At 48.3% G+C, this 15957-nt stretch overlaps 1 protein-coding gene across 2 annotated transcripts in view; it reads left to right on the forward strand.

Annotated features, from left to right (window-relative positions):
* Window positions 1-9943, forward strand: part of CRACR2B (calcium release activated channel regulator 2B) — a 71290-nt gene extending 61347 nt beyond the window's left edge. The window contains exons 13-16 of one of the 2 annotated variants that reach the window (XM_054025295.1): window positions 4737-4851; window positions 6735-6842; window positions 8187-8263; window positions 9451-9943. In XM_054025295.1, the coding sequence (XP_053881270.1) occupies window positions 4737-4851; window positions 6735-6842; window positions 8187-8263; window positions 9451-9535 (385 nt within the window). In that variant the 3' untranslated portion in view covers window positions 9536-9943. The remainder of the gene's footprint in view (window positions 1-4736; window positions 4852-6734; window positions 6843-8186; window positions 8264-9450) is intronic. The other variant, XM_054025296.1, reaches the window with a different exon arrangement.
* Window positions 9944-15957: the final 6014 nt, after the last annotated feature.

The following is a 15957-nucleotide window of genomic DNA, read 5'->3' on the forward strand; positions in this document are numbered from 1 at the left end:
GCTCAGTGCGCTCTGAACATAGGGCTCCAGAATCCACCATCTCCCGCCCTCCCCCAGGGGGCATGGAGGCTCCCGTGCCCGCACCACCTGACGACCTGGACCCAGGGGCAGGCGATGCTCCGCTCCAGGGCTCATTGGAACATGACCCACCCTTAGATCCCTTGCCACCTGAGGCATCCTCCTCATCTTCCCCAGATGAGGCGGTGGCGGGCACAACGACCACAGGTCCGCCCCCAATAGATCTTCGGGCACACCAGGACCTATTACGTAGGGTGGCGGGTAATATGGACCTACAGGCAGAGGAGATAGTGGAGGTACAGGACCCCATTGTGAACATCCTCTCTGCGGATGCCCCATCCAGAGTAGCGTTGCCCCTAATCCGCACGATCCAGGCTAACGCCACTGCGATATGGCAAACTCCTGCCTCTATTCCACCCACAGCCAGAGGGGTGGAAAGAAAGTACTTCGTCCCCTCAAAGGACTATGAGTACTTATACACGCATCCCCAGCCGTGTTCACTGGTGGTGTCATCGGTGAATGCAAGGGAGCGCCACGGTCAACAGGCTGCAGCGCCCAAATCGAAGGACGCTAAGCACTTCGATTTGTTTGGGCGTAAAGTTTATTCAGCCGGTGGGCTACAACTTAGAGCGGCTAACCAGCAAGCGCTCCTGAGCCGCTATAACTTTAATTCCTGGAACTCTATGGGGAAGTTCAAGGAATTGGTCCCCCAAGACTCCAGGGAAGAGTTCGGGGCCTTAGTGGAGGAGGGTAAGAAGGTAGCGTGGACCTCCTTACAGGCCTCCTTGGATATAGCAGACTCGGCTGCGAGGACCCTGGCTTCAGGTATCGCCATGCGGAGAATCTCCTGGCTCCAGGTCTCGGGCTTGCCTCCAGAACTGCAGCAAACCCTGCAGGATTTACCCTTTGAGGGACACGGGTTGTTCTCGGACAAGACGGACTCTCGTCTGCAGAGCCTCAAGGACTCGAGAACAATCATGCGCTCCCTGGGGATGCATGTTCCGGGTCCCCAGCGCAGGCCATTTCGGCCCCAGCCTCAGAGGTTCTACCCTCCCCCCCCCCCGCCTCGTCCGAGACAGGACTCTGCCAGAAGGCGGGGGCGAGGTGGTAGGAGAAGGTTGACCGGCCCTCAACCCGGTCAGAACCAAGGGCCACCTCGACCACCTTCAGGCCCTAGGCAGAACTTTTGAAGGTGCGGTCGAGGACGGCGCCCCAGTCCTCTCCCAGGATCTAGCCCCCTCCTTTCGGGATCGCCTCTCCCATTTCCACCGTGCTTGGTCCCTTATAACCTCGGACCGTTGGGTCCTTCGCACGGTGGAGAGGGGATACGCTCTCCAGTTTTCTTCATCCCCTCCCTCCCACCCCCCCTCCCCGTCCCTCTTCAGGGACCCTTCTCACGAGCAACTTCTTATACAGGAGGTTTTTACGCTCCTGTCTATGGGGGCCATAGAGGAGGTTCCATTAGAGTTAAGGGGCAGGGGGTTTTATTCCCGCTACTTCCTGATCCCCAAGTCCAAAGGGGGTCTGCGACCCATCTTAGACTTACGCGGACTCAACAAATTCGTAGTAAAGTTGAAGTTCCGCATGGTCTCATTGGGGACCATTATCCCTTCCCTGGATCCTGGAGACTGGTTCGCCGCCCTCGACATGAAGGACACGTACTTCCATATAGCAATCTACCCGCCTCACAGGCGCTTCCTGCGGTTTGTGGTAAACAAGGTGCACTACCAATTTGCAGTCCTTCCCTTTGGCCTATCCTCGGCTCACAAAATGTATGACCGTCGTGGCAGCATACCTTCATCGGCAAGGGATACAGGTGTTCCCGTATTTAGACGACTGGCTGGTACGCGGTCGCACCAGGGAGCAAGTTCGAGCTCACGTCCACATAATAGTACACACATTCCACGAGTTGGGCATTCTACTCAACAAAGAGAAATCCACTCTAGAGCCTACCCAGAGGATAGAATTTATTGGGGCAGTCCTAGACTCTGGACGTGCACAAGCTATTCTACCAGACAATCGTTTTCATACCATCACAAGCCTCATTCGAGGACTCAGGGCCTTCCCAATTACCACAGTGAGGTCGTGCCTCACCCTGTTGGGTCACATGGCCTCTTGCACGTACGTAACCAGGCATGCCAGACTTCGGCTTCGCCCACTCCAGGCCTGGGTATCATCGGTATACCGCCCATATCGGGACAGCCTGAACATGGTGATCACGGTTCCGAACTCGGTCTTGACCTCCCTCACCTGGTGGCTAGATCACAGTGTGGTTTGCGAGGGAATGCCGTTTCACGCCCCACAACCCTCTGTGCACCTGCTCACAGATGCTTCATCTCTGGGTTGGGGTGCCCATCTCGACGAACACCATACCCAGGGCCTGTGGACCGCACCCCAACTAGCCCTGCACATCAATGTTCGGGAACTGATGGCGGTGCGCCTGGCATGCCAGGCATTTCTCAATCTCCTACGTGGCCGCTGTGTGTTAGTTCTCACCGACAACACCACGGCCATGTTTTACATCAACAAGCAAGGAGGAGCCCGGTCGTCTCTCCTATGCCAAGAGGCCATTCGCCTGTGGGACTTCTGCATCGCCCACTCGACTCATCTCACGGCATCGTTTCTTCCTGGAGTCCAGAACACTTTAGCGGACCGACTCAGCAGGTCCTTTCAGACGCACGAGTGGTCAATTCGTCCGGACATCATCTATTCCATTTTCCAGAGGTGGGGATTTCCCCAGGTAGATCTGTTTGCATCTCGAGCCAACAGGAAGTGCCACGCGTTCTGCTCCCTACAAGGGCGAGCTCCGGGCTCTCTATCGGACGCGTTTCTCCTGCCTTGGAAAGACCACCTGTTTTACGCTTTCCCTCCATTTCCTCTGGTCCACAAGGTGCTGCTCAAACTACGCAGAGACCAGGCACAAGTAATTCTAGTCGCTCCAGCGTGGCCGAGGCAACACTGGTACACCACACTGTTGGAGCTCTCGGTTCAGACACCGATCCCGCTTCCGTTGTGTCCAGATCTCATCTCTCAGGACCACGGCCGACTATGTCACCCCGACCTACAATCACTTCACCTCACGGCTGCAGTTTGGTCATCAGTCCACACATTTGCAGCTCACTACGCACTGGTACAGCAGTCCAGGGACGATGCTGCATTCAGATCAGCGGTTTTGCACACAGCAATGTCTCACTCCGACCCCACCACCTAGGTAAGGCTTGGGAGTCACCTGATTGGAATCGATATGAGCAAGCACTCGAAGAAGAAAAGACGGTTACTCACCGTTGTAACTGTTGTTCTTCGAGATGTGTTGCTCATATCCATTCCAAACCCGCCCCCCTTCCCCACTGTTGGAGTAGCCGGCAAGAAGGAACTGAGGGGGCGCCGGGTCGGCTGGGGTATATATCCAGCGCCATGAAGGCGCCACTCTAGGGGGCTCCACAGCCGACCCGCCGGGTGTTGCTAGGGTAGAAAATTCTCCGACGATCGTGCACGCGGCGCGCGCACACCTGATTGGAATGGATATGAGCAACACATCTCGAAGAACAACAGTTACAACGGTGAGTAACCGTCTTTTTCAGAAGTAGTGTGCCGAGTCTTCATTTATTCACTCTAATTTAAGGTTTTGTGTGCCAGTCATACATTTTAACATTTTTAGAAGGTCTCTTTCTAGAAGTCTATAATATATAACTAAACTATTGTTGTATGTAAAGTTAATAAGGTTTCAAAATGTTTAAGAAGCTTAATTTAAAATTAAATTAAAATGCAGAGCTCCCTGGACCAGTGGCCAGGACCCGGGCAGTGTAAGTGCCACTGAAAATCAGCTCACGTGCCGCCTTCGGCACCTGTGCCATAGGTTGCCTACCCCTGGTTTAGAAACATCACTTCCTGCTGCATGTTCTTCTAGCCTTTATCCAAGAGAATGGACTTACTTGTCAGGCTGCGTCCTAAAGAGTCCTTCTAATAAAGCACTGATATGTGGAGATCTTGCTATCTGCGTTTAACTCAGTGAACAATGTGCCTGAACTAGAATGTATGTTCCCCAAAATACATACTTGCCCAAGCCGCTGGAATTTCTCCTGGAACTCAAATCTATCTGCCGAGTCATCCATGAGGTGGCTGCCTTGTATGAGACATTTGCAAACTGGGGTGAAATAAGATGAAGGCTTTCTTCCTGGTGTGGCCGCACTGGTGAGAGTCATCATAAAGACATGGTTTATTCTGGGTCAATGCTGTTTGCTCTGGTGTAGCTAAACCAGTGGCTGAAATCCCAATGTAGAAAAGGTCCAAGTTACAGATCCACCAAAACGTCACTCTGCAGAGATTTCCCTGCCTCCAGCCCCAGATTTCCCCATGACAAATCCTTCATCTTCCTCCTGATTGCATCCAAATGGACCCTCCTCCCAGTCCTCTTCCTCCTAACAAAGGCCTGGTTTTCCTTCCTGCTTTCTAAACACCATGCTTCTGGACAGATGGTAGTTTACTCATTGATTCACTGCTGCCTTGGGCCCCTCCATGGAGATGAAATCTCAAGAGTCCGAGACACTTGCCTTCATCGCCCCTGTTAATGGGAATCACAGCTGGCTCTAGAAAGACTGAGCTTCCTGCAGCTGCCACCAGGCCATGCAAAGATGATCCATGTTAAGAAAGGGATAGTTTGCTTGCTTGTTAATGGCTGAATGGATGCTGGAAGTATCTTCAGTTTCATTTGACTTCAGGTTTCGGAGCATCACCAAGCAGTATTTCCGGAAGGTGGATGGTATCTTTGTGATGTATGACATCACTGATGAGTGCTCCTTCATGGCTGTGCGGAACTGGATGAGTAGCATCCAGGTAAGAGTGAGACACGTTTGGGCTTGTTTTTGACATGCTGGCATTGCTCAAGATTCTCCTTTTACTGCAATGACCCTGCATGGACCTGCTCTAGAAAGGAGGCCATTTGAAGCAGCCATATTGTATGCTAGTAAAGGCCTGGAAGGTCCCAAGGTCTGCAGGGTACTCAAACAGTACTAACCATAATAGCAGACATAGGTAGCTAAGCTACTATAGCTAAGATTTAGTTTGGGTGATTGTAGTAGATAGGAATTGGGTAGTATTCTGTTGAATTATTTGGGCCTCCTTGTCTTCTGTTGTAGAAGTCACCAAAACCTAGCAGAGCAACAGTGTAGTTATGTAGCTAAGTGTAGCATGTTTGTATATATGTAGTAAACCTGATTATTTGGAACTCAGCTGTTTCCTAATATTCTTACTGTTGTGCATAGAGCAAAGACATGATGATGGTCTGTTTTGATCAAAAGCCCTTTGAGGCAGAGACTGTCTCTTACTTTGTGTATGTACAGCACCTAACACAATGAGGACCTGACCTCGATTTAGAGCCTCTATGCATTATTGTAACACTAATAATAAATAAATTATCTTCCAACCCCTTTTCCAGTTTGTTGTAACTTTCACAAACACATTATTTTGGGGTGATGTTATTCTGCAAAAATCTCAGTTGATTTGCAAGAGGTTTTTGTGTGTGTGTGTGTGTGTGAAAGTTTGAAAGCAAAATCATTTCAGATATATTTGAGTTGTGGTGAGAGGAAAGGGGTGAATACTTTCCCTATATGTTCTGAGTAGATATTTTGTGTATGGGTGATACAAAGCTGAAGCTGAGAGTGTCAAACTTTGCTTGTTTTGTAGATCATGCTGAGACGTAAAAATCAAGCCAAGGTTGAAATAAATCTGTTCAGTTAGTTTTATTAATAATGTCAGCAAGTTTGCACATACCCATTAGAAATAGCTTGGTCATTTTTCCCCAAGGAATTTTAAGGATTCAAGGCCAAGATTTTCAAAAATATCTAGTGATTTCAGGTGCCTTTTTTTTTTTTTTTTCCCAATCCAACTTGAAACCTGAAAGGGGTTTTCAGAATGTGCTTAGTACCTGCCCTCCAAAAATCAGGCCACTGTGGGAACCCAAAAATTGAGGCATCTAAAATCTCTAGTCACGTCTGAGAATTTGGCCTATATTTTTCACCTGACTCTAAGCCTGAGCAGTTCAAATGAGGAGTAGAATACTTACGTTTAGAGATGATCCAGGGTCAAATGCTGAAGTTCTTATTCAAGTTGACTTCCAGTGAAGTTATAGGGGGGTTTTACCTAAATAAGGGACTTCAGATGTGACCCCTGAATGACAGCTGCTGCTAAAATGCTATGTGAGGGCTTAAATTTGCTTACCCTGTTTAGCTTGTGGATTTTCAGTTAAGGATGGCTGGTTTCAGCAGGCATCAAGCTGAATGGCTCCAGACCAAGGAAATTCAGGCTCTACAGGAAAAACTGGCAGGACTTTTAAATTCTCATAGGGCAGATTTCTTTCTTTCTTTTAAAAAGTCAGTGAAACTAAATACAACTCCTCCCCTCCCCCCCATTAAAATCCCATCTCCTCCCTGGCCCACTCACGGAAACCCTGGCATTAAGGCTTGATAAATCAGCCACTTGTAATCAGAACATTCCCATAGTTTCACTTCCTTTCCCAGTGTCACTTGAAAAGCTTGCAGAACAGTTCCTAAATAAATGAAATCTCCTGGTGAGCTGGCAGGTCCCATGGGGTTTGCTCCCGCTTTCACGGAAGTCAACGGCAAGGCTCCTATTCGTGTTGGCAGGAGCAGGATCCAGCCCCGAGATACTCCTGTCTTCCAGACGGTTCTCACGGGAGCCTTGCTCTGTCTGCCCTGCAGGAAGGGATTGAGGATGGGGCCATGATCTTTCTGCTTGGAAACAAAATGGATGCAGCAGAGAGAGAGACTCTGCACGTGCCCAAGACGGAGGGGGAAAGGCTGGCAAAGGTGCGGCTCTGTATGCTACTCCCCGCTCCAAAGGTTTTGTAGATTTCACTCTGATCTAGTTTGCTTGCTCACTGCCATATTTAGGAAATGGGAGGGAACTCTCCTATGCTCACAGCTATTGCAGAGTATGGTCCTGCCCCCACTGGAATTAACAGCCAAGCTCCCCTTGACTTCAGTAGTGCAGGGTGAAGTCCTTAAATGATAATTAAGACGATGATTTTTTTCACTGAGGTCGTGGAAGTCATGGAATCTGTGACTTCCAGTGACCTCCATGAATTCAGCCCCATTGGCCAGAAGCTGCGGGGGTTCTCAGCTGCCACGGGAGGTGGGGCCGCAGCTCCTGGTCGCCGTGGGCAGCGGGGGTCCTTCAAAGCTCCTGGCTGCCACTGGTGGTGGAGGTACCCCGGAACTCTGAGCCAGGGGACCCTGGAGCTCCGAGCCCGCATAGGCGGTGGGGTCCCCCAGAGCTCGGAGCGGCCCCCACGGCTGTCCAACCTCTGCAGGCGGTGTGGGGACCCCTCAGCTGGGCTCCTCATTTTGTCACAGATATTTTTAATAAAAGTCAGGGACAGGTCATGGGCTTCCATTAATTTTTCTTTATTGCCCGTGATCTGTCCATGACTTTTACTAAAAATATCCGTGACAAAATCTTAGCCTTAATGATATCAAGTGGCCAGCTTGTGATGAACCCAGACTCTGGAAGGACTTAGGGTCTCTTTGTGCTTGGGCTTGGTGCATCCTTAAAGTGAATTTGACCACTCAGGGTGAGGGTGCAGCCCACTGCATTCCTTTGAAATAGTGGCCATTTAACCAGGGATCTAGCAAGTCTGCCAGTCCAGGCTCCACGCTCTTGGCATACCCTAGTTTTGCCAGGAATGCATTGGTTGATTATGAAATGAGAATTTATTTTCCTGGTTTCAATGCCTAGTGGTCCCTGCCTCCCCTTAGCTGAAAAGACTCCTGCACTGGGCCTTGCTGCATTGAATTGTGTTGTGGAGCATGAGGTGGCTAAAAGACCCAACCCAGTGCTCCCCTGGGCTGCTAGAGCTGTGACACACTCTTGACGCCAGGGCCCCAACCAGACCTCCAGCTGCTGAAAAAGAATGTGCCTATATCACTCGTGGGATGGCACTCTGTGATGCCAGTATGACTGGTGGCATGTGTGCAGCATTCTGTGAAACCCCAGAGGGTTCCAGAGCGGGATGATCTTACATTGTGTATGTGGAGATGAAGGATAATCCTTTGCAAGTGCTGGAGATGAGGAAGGATCGTGTGTGTGACTAGGTGCGGGGAAGTGGGGGTTGACAGTGGCAGAAGTTATCTTCTCACTCTCCTTTCCTGCAGGAATACAAGGCTGTCTTCTATGAGTGCAGCGCTATGACTGGCTATAACATCCAGGAGCCCATGCTGCATATGGCAAGGTGAGTGGAGCGGAACAACATCACCCTGATACCTTTTTCAGCCATGGGGGAGCTGCTACAATCTCTCTCAGGTACAGGCAAGGAGAAGGGGGGTCATCTGAGATAGAACTTGGTCCCAAATGAGAAGCTGGAGTAGCACATTGTTTTTGGTGACTCAACAGGCTGAGGGGGTCAACATGCCAGGGGAGTGGTTGTTGTCTTCCCCTGTGTGTGGAAAGCACCTTGTTTGGACACTGTCACAACCTAAGGAAAGATCAGAGCTTGTCAAAATGTTTGGACCATTTGTGTTTTGTTTGGTTTTGTGGCCAAAAAAGACCTTTTAAAAAAAATCCCCAAATTAAATTTCTGGGTTTTTCTATGAAAACGACAATTTTCATTTTCAGTTTTCAGTTTTTTTCAGTTTTTCCTTTCTCCTCCCTTTCTTCTACTTTTTTCATATTTCTTTTTTAGTGGCCAAATGGGAAAAGGGCAGGGAAACAAAAAATGTCAAATCTGAAAATTTTTCATTTTTAAATTGTTTCAAAAAATCCACAAACATTTTTTGGGGAAACAAAGAAAAAGTATTTCTCTTTGAAACACAAAAGTTTGTAACATCTTTTTTACAAATTTTGACCCACTCTAGTAGTTAGTTTATTAAGCTGTGTTTCTAATGTAGTGTAATATTACCACCTAGCTCTTATACAGTGCTTTTCATCAGATCTCAAAGTGCTTTACAAAGAATGCAGCATTCCCATTTTACAGATGGGAAAACTGAGGCACATGACTTGCCCAAGGTCACCCAGCAGGCCAGTGGCAGAGCCAGGAATAGATCCCACATCTTTTGAGTCCTAGACCAGTGCCCTACCCCTATGACACACTGCCTCAGATAAATTTGTTAGTCTCTAAGATGCCACAAGTACTCCTGTTCTTTTTGCAGATACAGACTAACACGGCTGCTACTCTGAAACCTGCCTCCTCTAGTAGATGCTACGTCCTCCTCTGCATTCATTTGGAATTTCTCATCAATAATGTCTGTCTTTTATGTAGCCCAACTCCAAAAGAAGCCCAGCTCTCACTATTTCCCTTCACTCTTCAACTTCTAGTTTATTCTTGCCTGATGGGGACCACAGGGCATGAACAACTTGTCAGGAAGCAGGCAATATCAGGCTGCTGTGTTCTTGAACTTGCTAATGTGTTGATCATTCCAGGCTGCTGACAACTCAAGAGGATAAGCAGAGGGAAAGTGCCCTCCACCTGGAAGAGTACCACAAGAGGAAGGGATGCTGCATGTGACGGAGCAAAGAGCATCCCTCAGGAGCATGTGGGGGCTGCACATGGCTGGCTGGCTATCAGCTCCACAGGGACTCAAGGGAGGTGAACGCTTTTCTCAAGAGGGAATATCCAGACGTTAAAACGAAACAAACTTGTTGCAACAGAATAATTCTAATCTACCCCCACCACCTCATACAGCTGCAGCATTCCCCCTCTCCCCTCCCCCCCCCCCCCGGGACATACTGCTTGAGATGTTGCATTGGCTGCACAGAAATTGGTTCTCCCCTTTGCTTGTTTCTTTTGTGTCTCGCCCTCCAAAGGGAAACACACACAGGTGAACGGAGGGTGCCTCTAACACTCCGTTTTAAATAAACTAAAGCAGTGTCCAACTGTGTAATAAAGAGATGATTATTTTAAACTTGGAAATCACACTGGGAGTGTTGGTGTTTCTTAAAGGCGATGTTTGCTTGGCCTTTGGGAGCAGACTGACTAATCAGAGTTACTCAACTATGTAACCTGTACTAGGAGAGCATGGCTCTTTGTCTCCTTCTAGTGGCTGCTCCACTTAAAAGGTGTCTGAGTCTTCTAGCAATGAGCCTTAAGGGAGGTAGTCCTCTAGTTCAGTGGTTTTCAAACTTTTTTTTTGGTGACCCAGTTGAAGAAAATTGTTGATGCCCACAACCCAACAGAGCTGGGGATGAGGGGTTCAGGGTGTGGTAGGGGGATCTGGGCTGAGGCAGGGGGCTGGGTGTGGGGGGCTCAGGGCTGGGACAATGGATTGGGGCATGGGGTTGGGGCGCGGGCTTCTCTCGGGCAGCTCTCAGTCAGTGGCGCAGTGGGGGTACTAAGGCAGGCTTCCTGCCTGGCCTGGCACTGCGGACTGCACTGCACCCCACAGGCCAATGGGAGTGCAGAACCGGTGCTCAGGGTGGGGGCAGTGCACGGAGCCCCGTGGGGCCCCCCTCCCCACCTGGGAACCAGACCTGTTGCTGGCCGCTTCCAGGGCGCAGCGCAGTGTCAGAACAGGTAGGGACTAGCCTGCCTTAGCCAGGCAGCACCGCCAATGGGACTTTTAACGGCCTGATCGGCAGTGCTGACCAGAACCGCCGCAACCCAGTGCCTGACATTCTGCAACCCAGTACTGGTTCGCGACCCACAGTTTGAAAACCACTGCTTTAGTTCAAGTAATGAATGCTTATAGCTCTGAAGGTCCCTGGTTCAAACCCCAGCATCAACCCAAACAGCATTGGTTCTACCTGGCTTTCGCACTTGGGTTTTTTGAAGGGAGGTGTAGGCCTCGTAGCATTTTGATCTAAGGTTATAATGAAACCTGTTTCCTGCCTTCTAGGTTGGAACATGGACATGTTACGGCCGTAACATCTGTGACACTGGAGTAATTGACACTAGCTTTCTTCTTTGCTCAATGCACATGGTTTCTGCCTGCTGCTGCAGTTTGGAGGATAGCACAGACCTGCTCAAACTCAAGCCCCTGATTGAACAAACCTCCGAACTCTGGGGAAATTCAACCTGGGATTTGTAGCTAGCCAGGGACTTTGAGGGTTGGATCTAGCTCCCGCTGATGCCAAGCTGCCAAAATCCAAAGGGTTAGGACCTGCAGCAAATTCAGAGAGCTCTGCAACCCTTTCATGCCTGAGGATATGTTGCAGCTGTCCTGGGAAGAAGCCTGTCTGGCCCTTGCTGGGTGCAGCTCCTGAATAGCTCAGGAGGGGATCACCTCCTGATTCCTGAATAGCTCTAGTTGTTATCCCTGTAGAGCACACCTGGCACTAAGGCCCTTGTCCCCTGCTTCAGGTATCAGTGAAGCAGGAGCAGTAAGCAAACAAGTGGCATTTCACTCCAGCCCTGGTGGAAAGGGCCCCAGGCTGGTTGCTGCTAGTTCAGCAGCATTGTCTGACCCTGGTGTAGAGAAGTTGCTTGCTGTGTTGCAGTTGTGTCACTACAACTGCTACCGACACATTTTGCTACCATGAACAGTCTGGCCTGTAAGGATGCTCTTTTTTGCAGCCATGTCATAATGTGCTATCTTCAATGGTAATCCATGGGTAGTGTCACAATTTGCTACTTGTTTCTGACACTGCCCCGGCAGGCTTATCAAAGGATCAGGTGCTTGTGTTCCTGTATTTCCAAGTCAGGAATGGTTTCCTGGGAAGGGTTGGATCTCACAGGTGTAGCTCAGTGTCACAGCGGAAGGGATGAAACAACAGGGAACATTTTCAAGAGCGCTTAGGCGGTGGCCCCATTTTAAAAAAGAGACTTAGGAGCATAAGCCCCCTTTCCATTCAGTGAGACTTAGGCTCCTAAGTGCCTCAGGTCTGCGCTGCACACTGGTTTTGTATCACAATAACTGCATCAGTTGGGGGGGCAGGAGAGGAGCTCATTACTAGTATACACAAATCAGTATAACCCCTGGTGTGGTTGCAGTTACGCTGGGATAAAGGTCCTTATACTACTACAGCTGTTCCCCTTCCTTTACAGGACTAAATTCTGCTGGTTTGAAACCTTTATCCTGGTATAACTGCGTCCACACTGTGGAGGTTGGTTGTAACACCTTAAGCACTAAAACGGCACAACTTTTGTGTGTGGACAAGGATGAAGTCACTTTTGAAAATGGCTCTTAGGCTCCTAAATCGCTTTTGGAAAATTGACCAAACTCAGCCTGCCCTAGGGTGACCAGTTGTCCCGATTTTATAGGGACAGTCCTGATATTTGGGGCTTTGTCTTATATAGGTGCCAATTACTCCCCACCTCCTGTCCCGATTTTTCACCCTTGCTATCTGGTCACCCTAACCTGCCCCCAGTGGTACATAAACATAATACATTATGTGCCCTCAAAGATACAGCCTGCACTTGTAATATCTGTCACAATTACATCTTTTAAATGTGATGTATAATAATAAGCCAAATCAGGGCAAGCTGATTTGTAGGGTGGCACACAAGTTTCAAACTCACCCTTTGTCTTTTATGTTTCCATCTGAATTTTACTAGTGCATCTTGCCATGTTTTTAATATCACGTCAAGGATACCAACAGAAATGCACTGAAATAAAAATAACAACTTTGGGAGGCCGTTCATCTTCCCCTAGGATACCCTGCTTAGCCAAGAAATTTCATATTTGTTCTGTTCCTTCAAAATCTTTTATTATTTATTCCATATTGGACAGTAATTTGCCTTTAAAAACTTTTCATGTGTCACCACAGTAGTTTTTCCTAAATATTGTAAAGATTCCCTTTACCCATTTAAATGTATGTAGCTGACATACATTTGATCCTTTGGGGGATATTAAGTCCTAAAATTTCAGATGTATCATAGTTTATTTTGAAGCCTGCTACCTGATCTTCATTTTGTTTCCCCTTAACAACCTACTTAGATTTAGCTCTATGCAGTCAGGCGGGATAATATTAAACACATACATGGGGGGGGAATGATATTCATAAACAATAATTCAGACGTCTCCCTCAATCTCTACAAGGCACATCCTGCCAGGCCCACAGGACACAATAAAGGGTGGATTGGCTGCCATCAAAAGAGTGTCACCGAGAAACCACATGGCAGAACAGGACTAAGGAAAATACTCCGGAAGAGGGGCAAAGGAGGGTCCTCTGTTATTATGGTGCCATTGGAAAGACTCCCATTGGCTTTGAAGGGCTTTGGATCAGGCTCTAATTTCTCAAAGGAAACCCAGCCTTGATTTGCCAAGATGGTAGCTCACTAATTCCGTATGAGAAAATGACTTTTTTAGCCATCAGCCCCAGTGGCAATGTTAGATGTCCGCTTTTTTAATTAGCACAATGAAGCTTTAATATTTGTCGTGTGCTCTGAGGGCTGTTTACAGCCTGTAGAGCTGTTGCTCAGGGAATTGCAGCTTGCCCTTGTGCTGATAACACTCATTGTTTTGTGACCGTTCATTGCTGCTGTTATATAACTCAAACTGATCGCGCTTCAGGCCTGTCCTTCTGTTTCCTCTCTTCCTGTCTTACTCTTCCCTTTCCTAGAGATGTGGGAACTGCCCATCCTGAATTATTAGCAGCTCTGAAAAAATCTGACCAAGCAGTAGAAGATCCTGGCCTTATGTCTTGGTGGTTGTGACATTTTAAACCTTAGTTGATGTATGTAATGCATCTTTTCAGTTGTGAAACTTACTTATATAGTGAAATGTGCTATTAGCACACGTTGGGCCTGGACACAGCCTGGACCCTGCTCTAGGGGATTTTGTGGGGGATGGAGAGAAAGGGGGTTCTATTCAGATATCATTCATGTTTGATCTAATGTATCAAATGTTTGTGTGGTGGACTCTTCCCTTCCTCTTCTGGACTGCTCAGACCCATCTCCCCATTCATAAGCCTGTAGCATCTCTGGGGTGACCATACCAGTGGCTGATGTAGAAAAAGCAAGGTAAGGAAAGTATTTTTAGCTGCTTTTTGTGCAAGATAGCAGCCGGAAACAAGGCTGAGACCCAGCAGCATGTGACCAGCCTGTTCTCTGCAGATCACCAAGAAGTGTGCCTGTTTAGGGACCACACATCTAAGAGTGAAGCTCAAGCTGCAAGGGACCCTTCTGCACGAACGTAAAGGCTCCCAACCATTGCAGCCCCCATCACTGCATGTTACCAGGAGGCCAACCAAATTTCCCCTTCTATAAACTTTAAAAATAAATAAATGCCTCAGCCCTAATATTTGGTTGGCCTGATAGCTTCCTTGCTAATGGCCTGATCCCTCCCATGCCACAGCAATGACTCAGGTTTCTGTGGCAACTGCTGGTGGTCAGAACTCCCCAGGAATGTCCTGGGTAAGAAACGCCTTCTGAGTCACCTGCAACACAGCTGCAGCACAGGCTTTCCCTAGAAACATCCCTCTGCATTTGGATTCTGGAAGGGATGAGAACATTTATCTCTAAGGAAATGGGAGCTGTGACTAGAGGGAATAGCCAGACATCTAAGTCTGCTGGAATAACAATGAGGAGTCCGGTGGCACCTTAAAGACTAACAGATTTATTTGGGCATAAGCTTTCATGGGTAAAAAACCCCACTTCTTCAGATGCATGGAGTGAAAGTTACAGATACAGGCATAAATATACTGGCACATGAAGAGAAGGGAGTTACCTTACAAGTGGAGAACCAGTGTTGACAAGGCCAATTCAGTCAGGGTGGATGTGGTCCATCCTGGGTAACTCCCTTCTCTTCATGTGCCAGTATATTTATGCCTGTATCTGTAATTTTCACTCCATGCATCTGAAGAAGTGGGTTTTTTTACCCATGAAAGCTTATGCCCAAATAAATCTGTTAAGCTTTAAGGTGCCACCGGACTCCTCATTGTTTTTGTGGATACAGACTAACACTGCTACCCCCTAAGTCTGCTAGGTATTTTCCCCGTCTCACTGCCAATGGGATTCAGGCTGTTTACTGAATACACTAGAACTTGGGGTCAGTGGCACTTTGATAGGCCAGGTGTCCCAGCTGATGCAGTGAGCCAGAGACTAGTGGTGCAGTGACCACATGCGCTAGGGTAGCAGCTACTGTATGCTCAGTAATAGCGGTCCTGGGACTCTCTCATCATCTTCAAAAAGCACCTAATAGCCTTAACTGCCTCCCCGATGACCTCCAACAAGGAAGGTCTCCTCCAACAGGCACCTGTAACCATGTAGCATTCCCTTGTGTGGCACCGTATAATGATCCATGGCCTCATACACAAAAACAGCTGTCAGGCTCATTAGCTGACCCACAAAGCTAAGTGGCAGTGAGGGGGTTAGAAACCATGAGCACGTGGTCAAATTCCCTTACTTGAGCTACAGGAGAAGCTCCCTTAGCTGCTGTCGGTAATGGGACTCGGAGATGCCTTTTTGATCAGCAGCTGGTATGTGATACAGTTTCAGGCCGATCAAGGCTTGAGGAACTTGTTTCTGTCTCATCCAGGACAGAGCATATATTGCAGTGTATTGCAACTGCAGTGTGAGCCTGTGCCATGGGGCAGGATCTGAACCCAGGCCATTCGCATTCACTAGTGGTGGAAAACAGCACGTCGCAGCTTTGCTAGCAGAGAATGAATTTACACCTCTTGTGTTCTTTGTACAGAATCAACAACATAGAACAGAGCTGATTACAGACTGCAGGTACAAAAACATGGGCTAACGCATTTACTACCTACAATATAACACTGTTACGGGAGGGATCACCAGCTGATGCTGTTACACAAGATCTTACAAGTTATTTTTCCTTTTGCAGAAGCAGTGTACAGGCTTGGTGGAAATGCTGCATTGTTGGTAGCTTGGTGAAGTTAGTTCTTTGGGGGAGCTTTTGCAAACAGCAGGGGCGATTTCTCACAGCCTTAATCTCTCGTAAGAGTTAATGTTGGGGTAAGTTGCTTGTGAGGAACTGGGCCTTGGTGTTTGGGTTAGGAGTTCTGAATGAGGGGTGTGCCGGGGGTTGT

The sequence above is a fragment of the Malaclemys terrapin genome, chromosome 4 (assembly GCF_027887155.1).
Source record: "Malaclemys terrapin pileata isolate rMalTer1 chromosome 4, rMalTer1.hap1, whole genome shotgun sequence".
Classification (NCBI taxonomy): domain Eukaryota; kingdom Metazoa; phylum Chordata; order Testudines; family Emydidae; genus Malaclemys; species Malaclemys terrapin.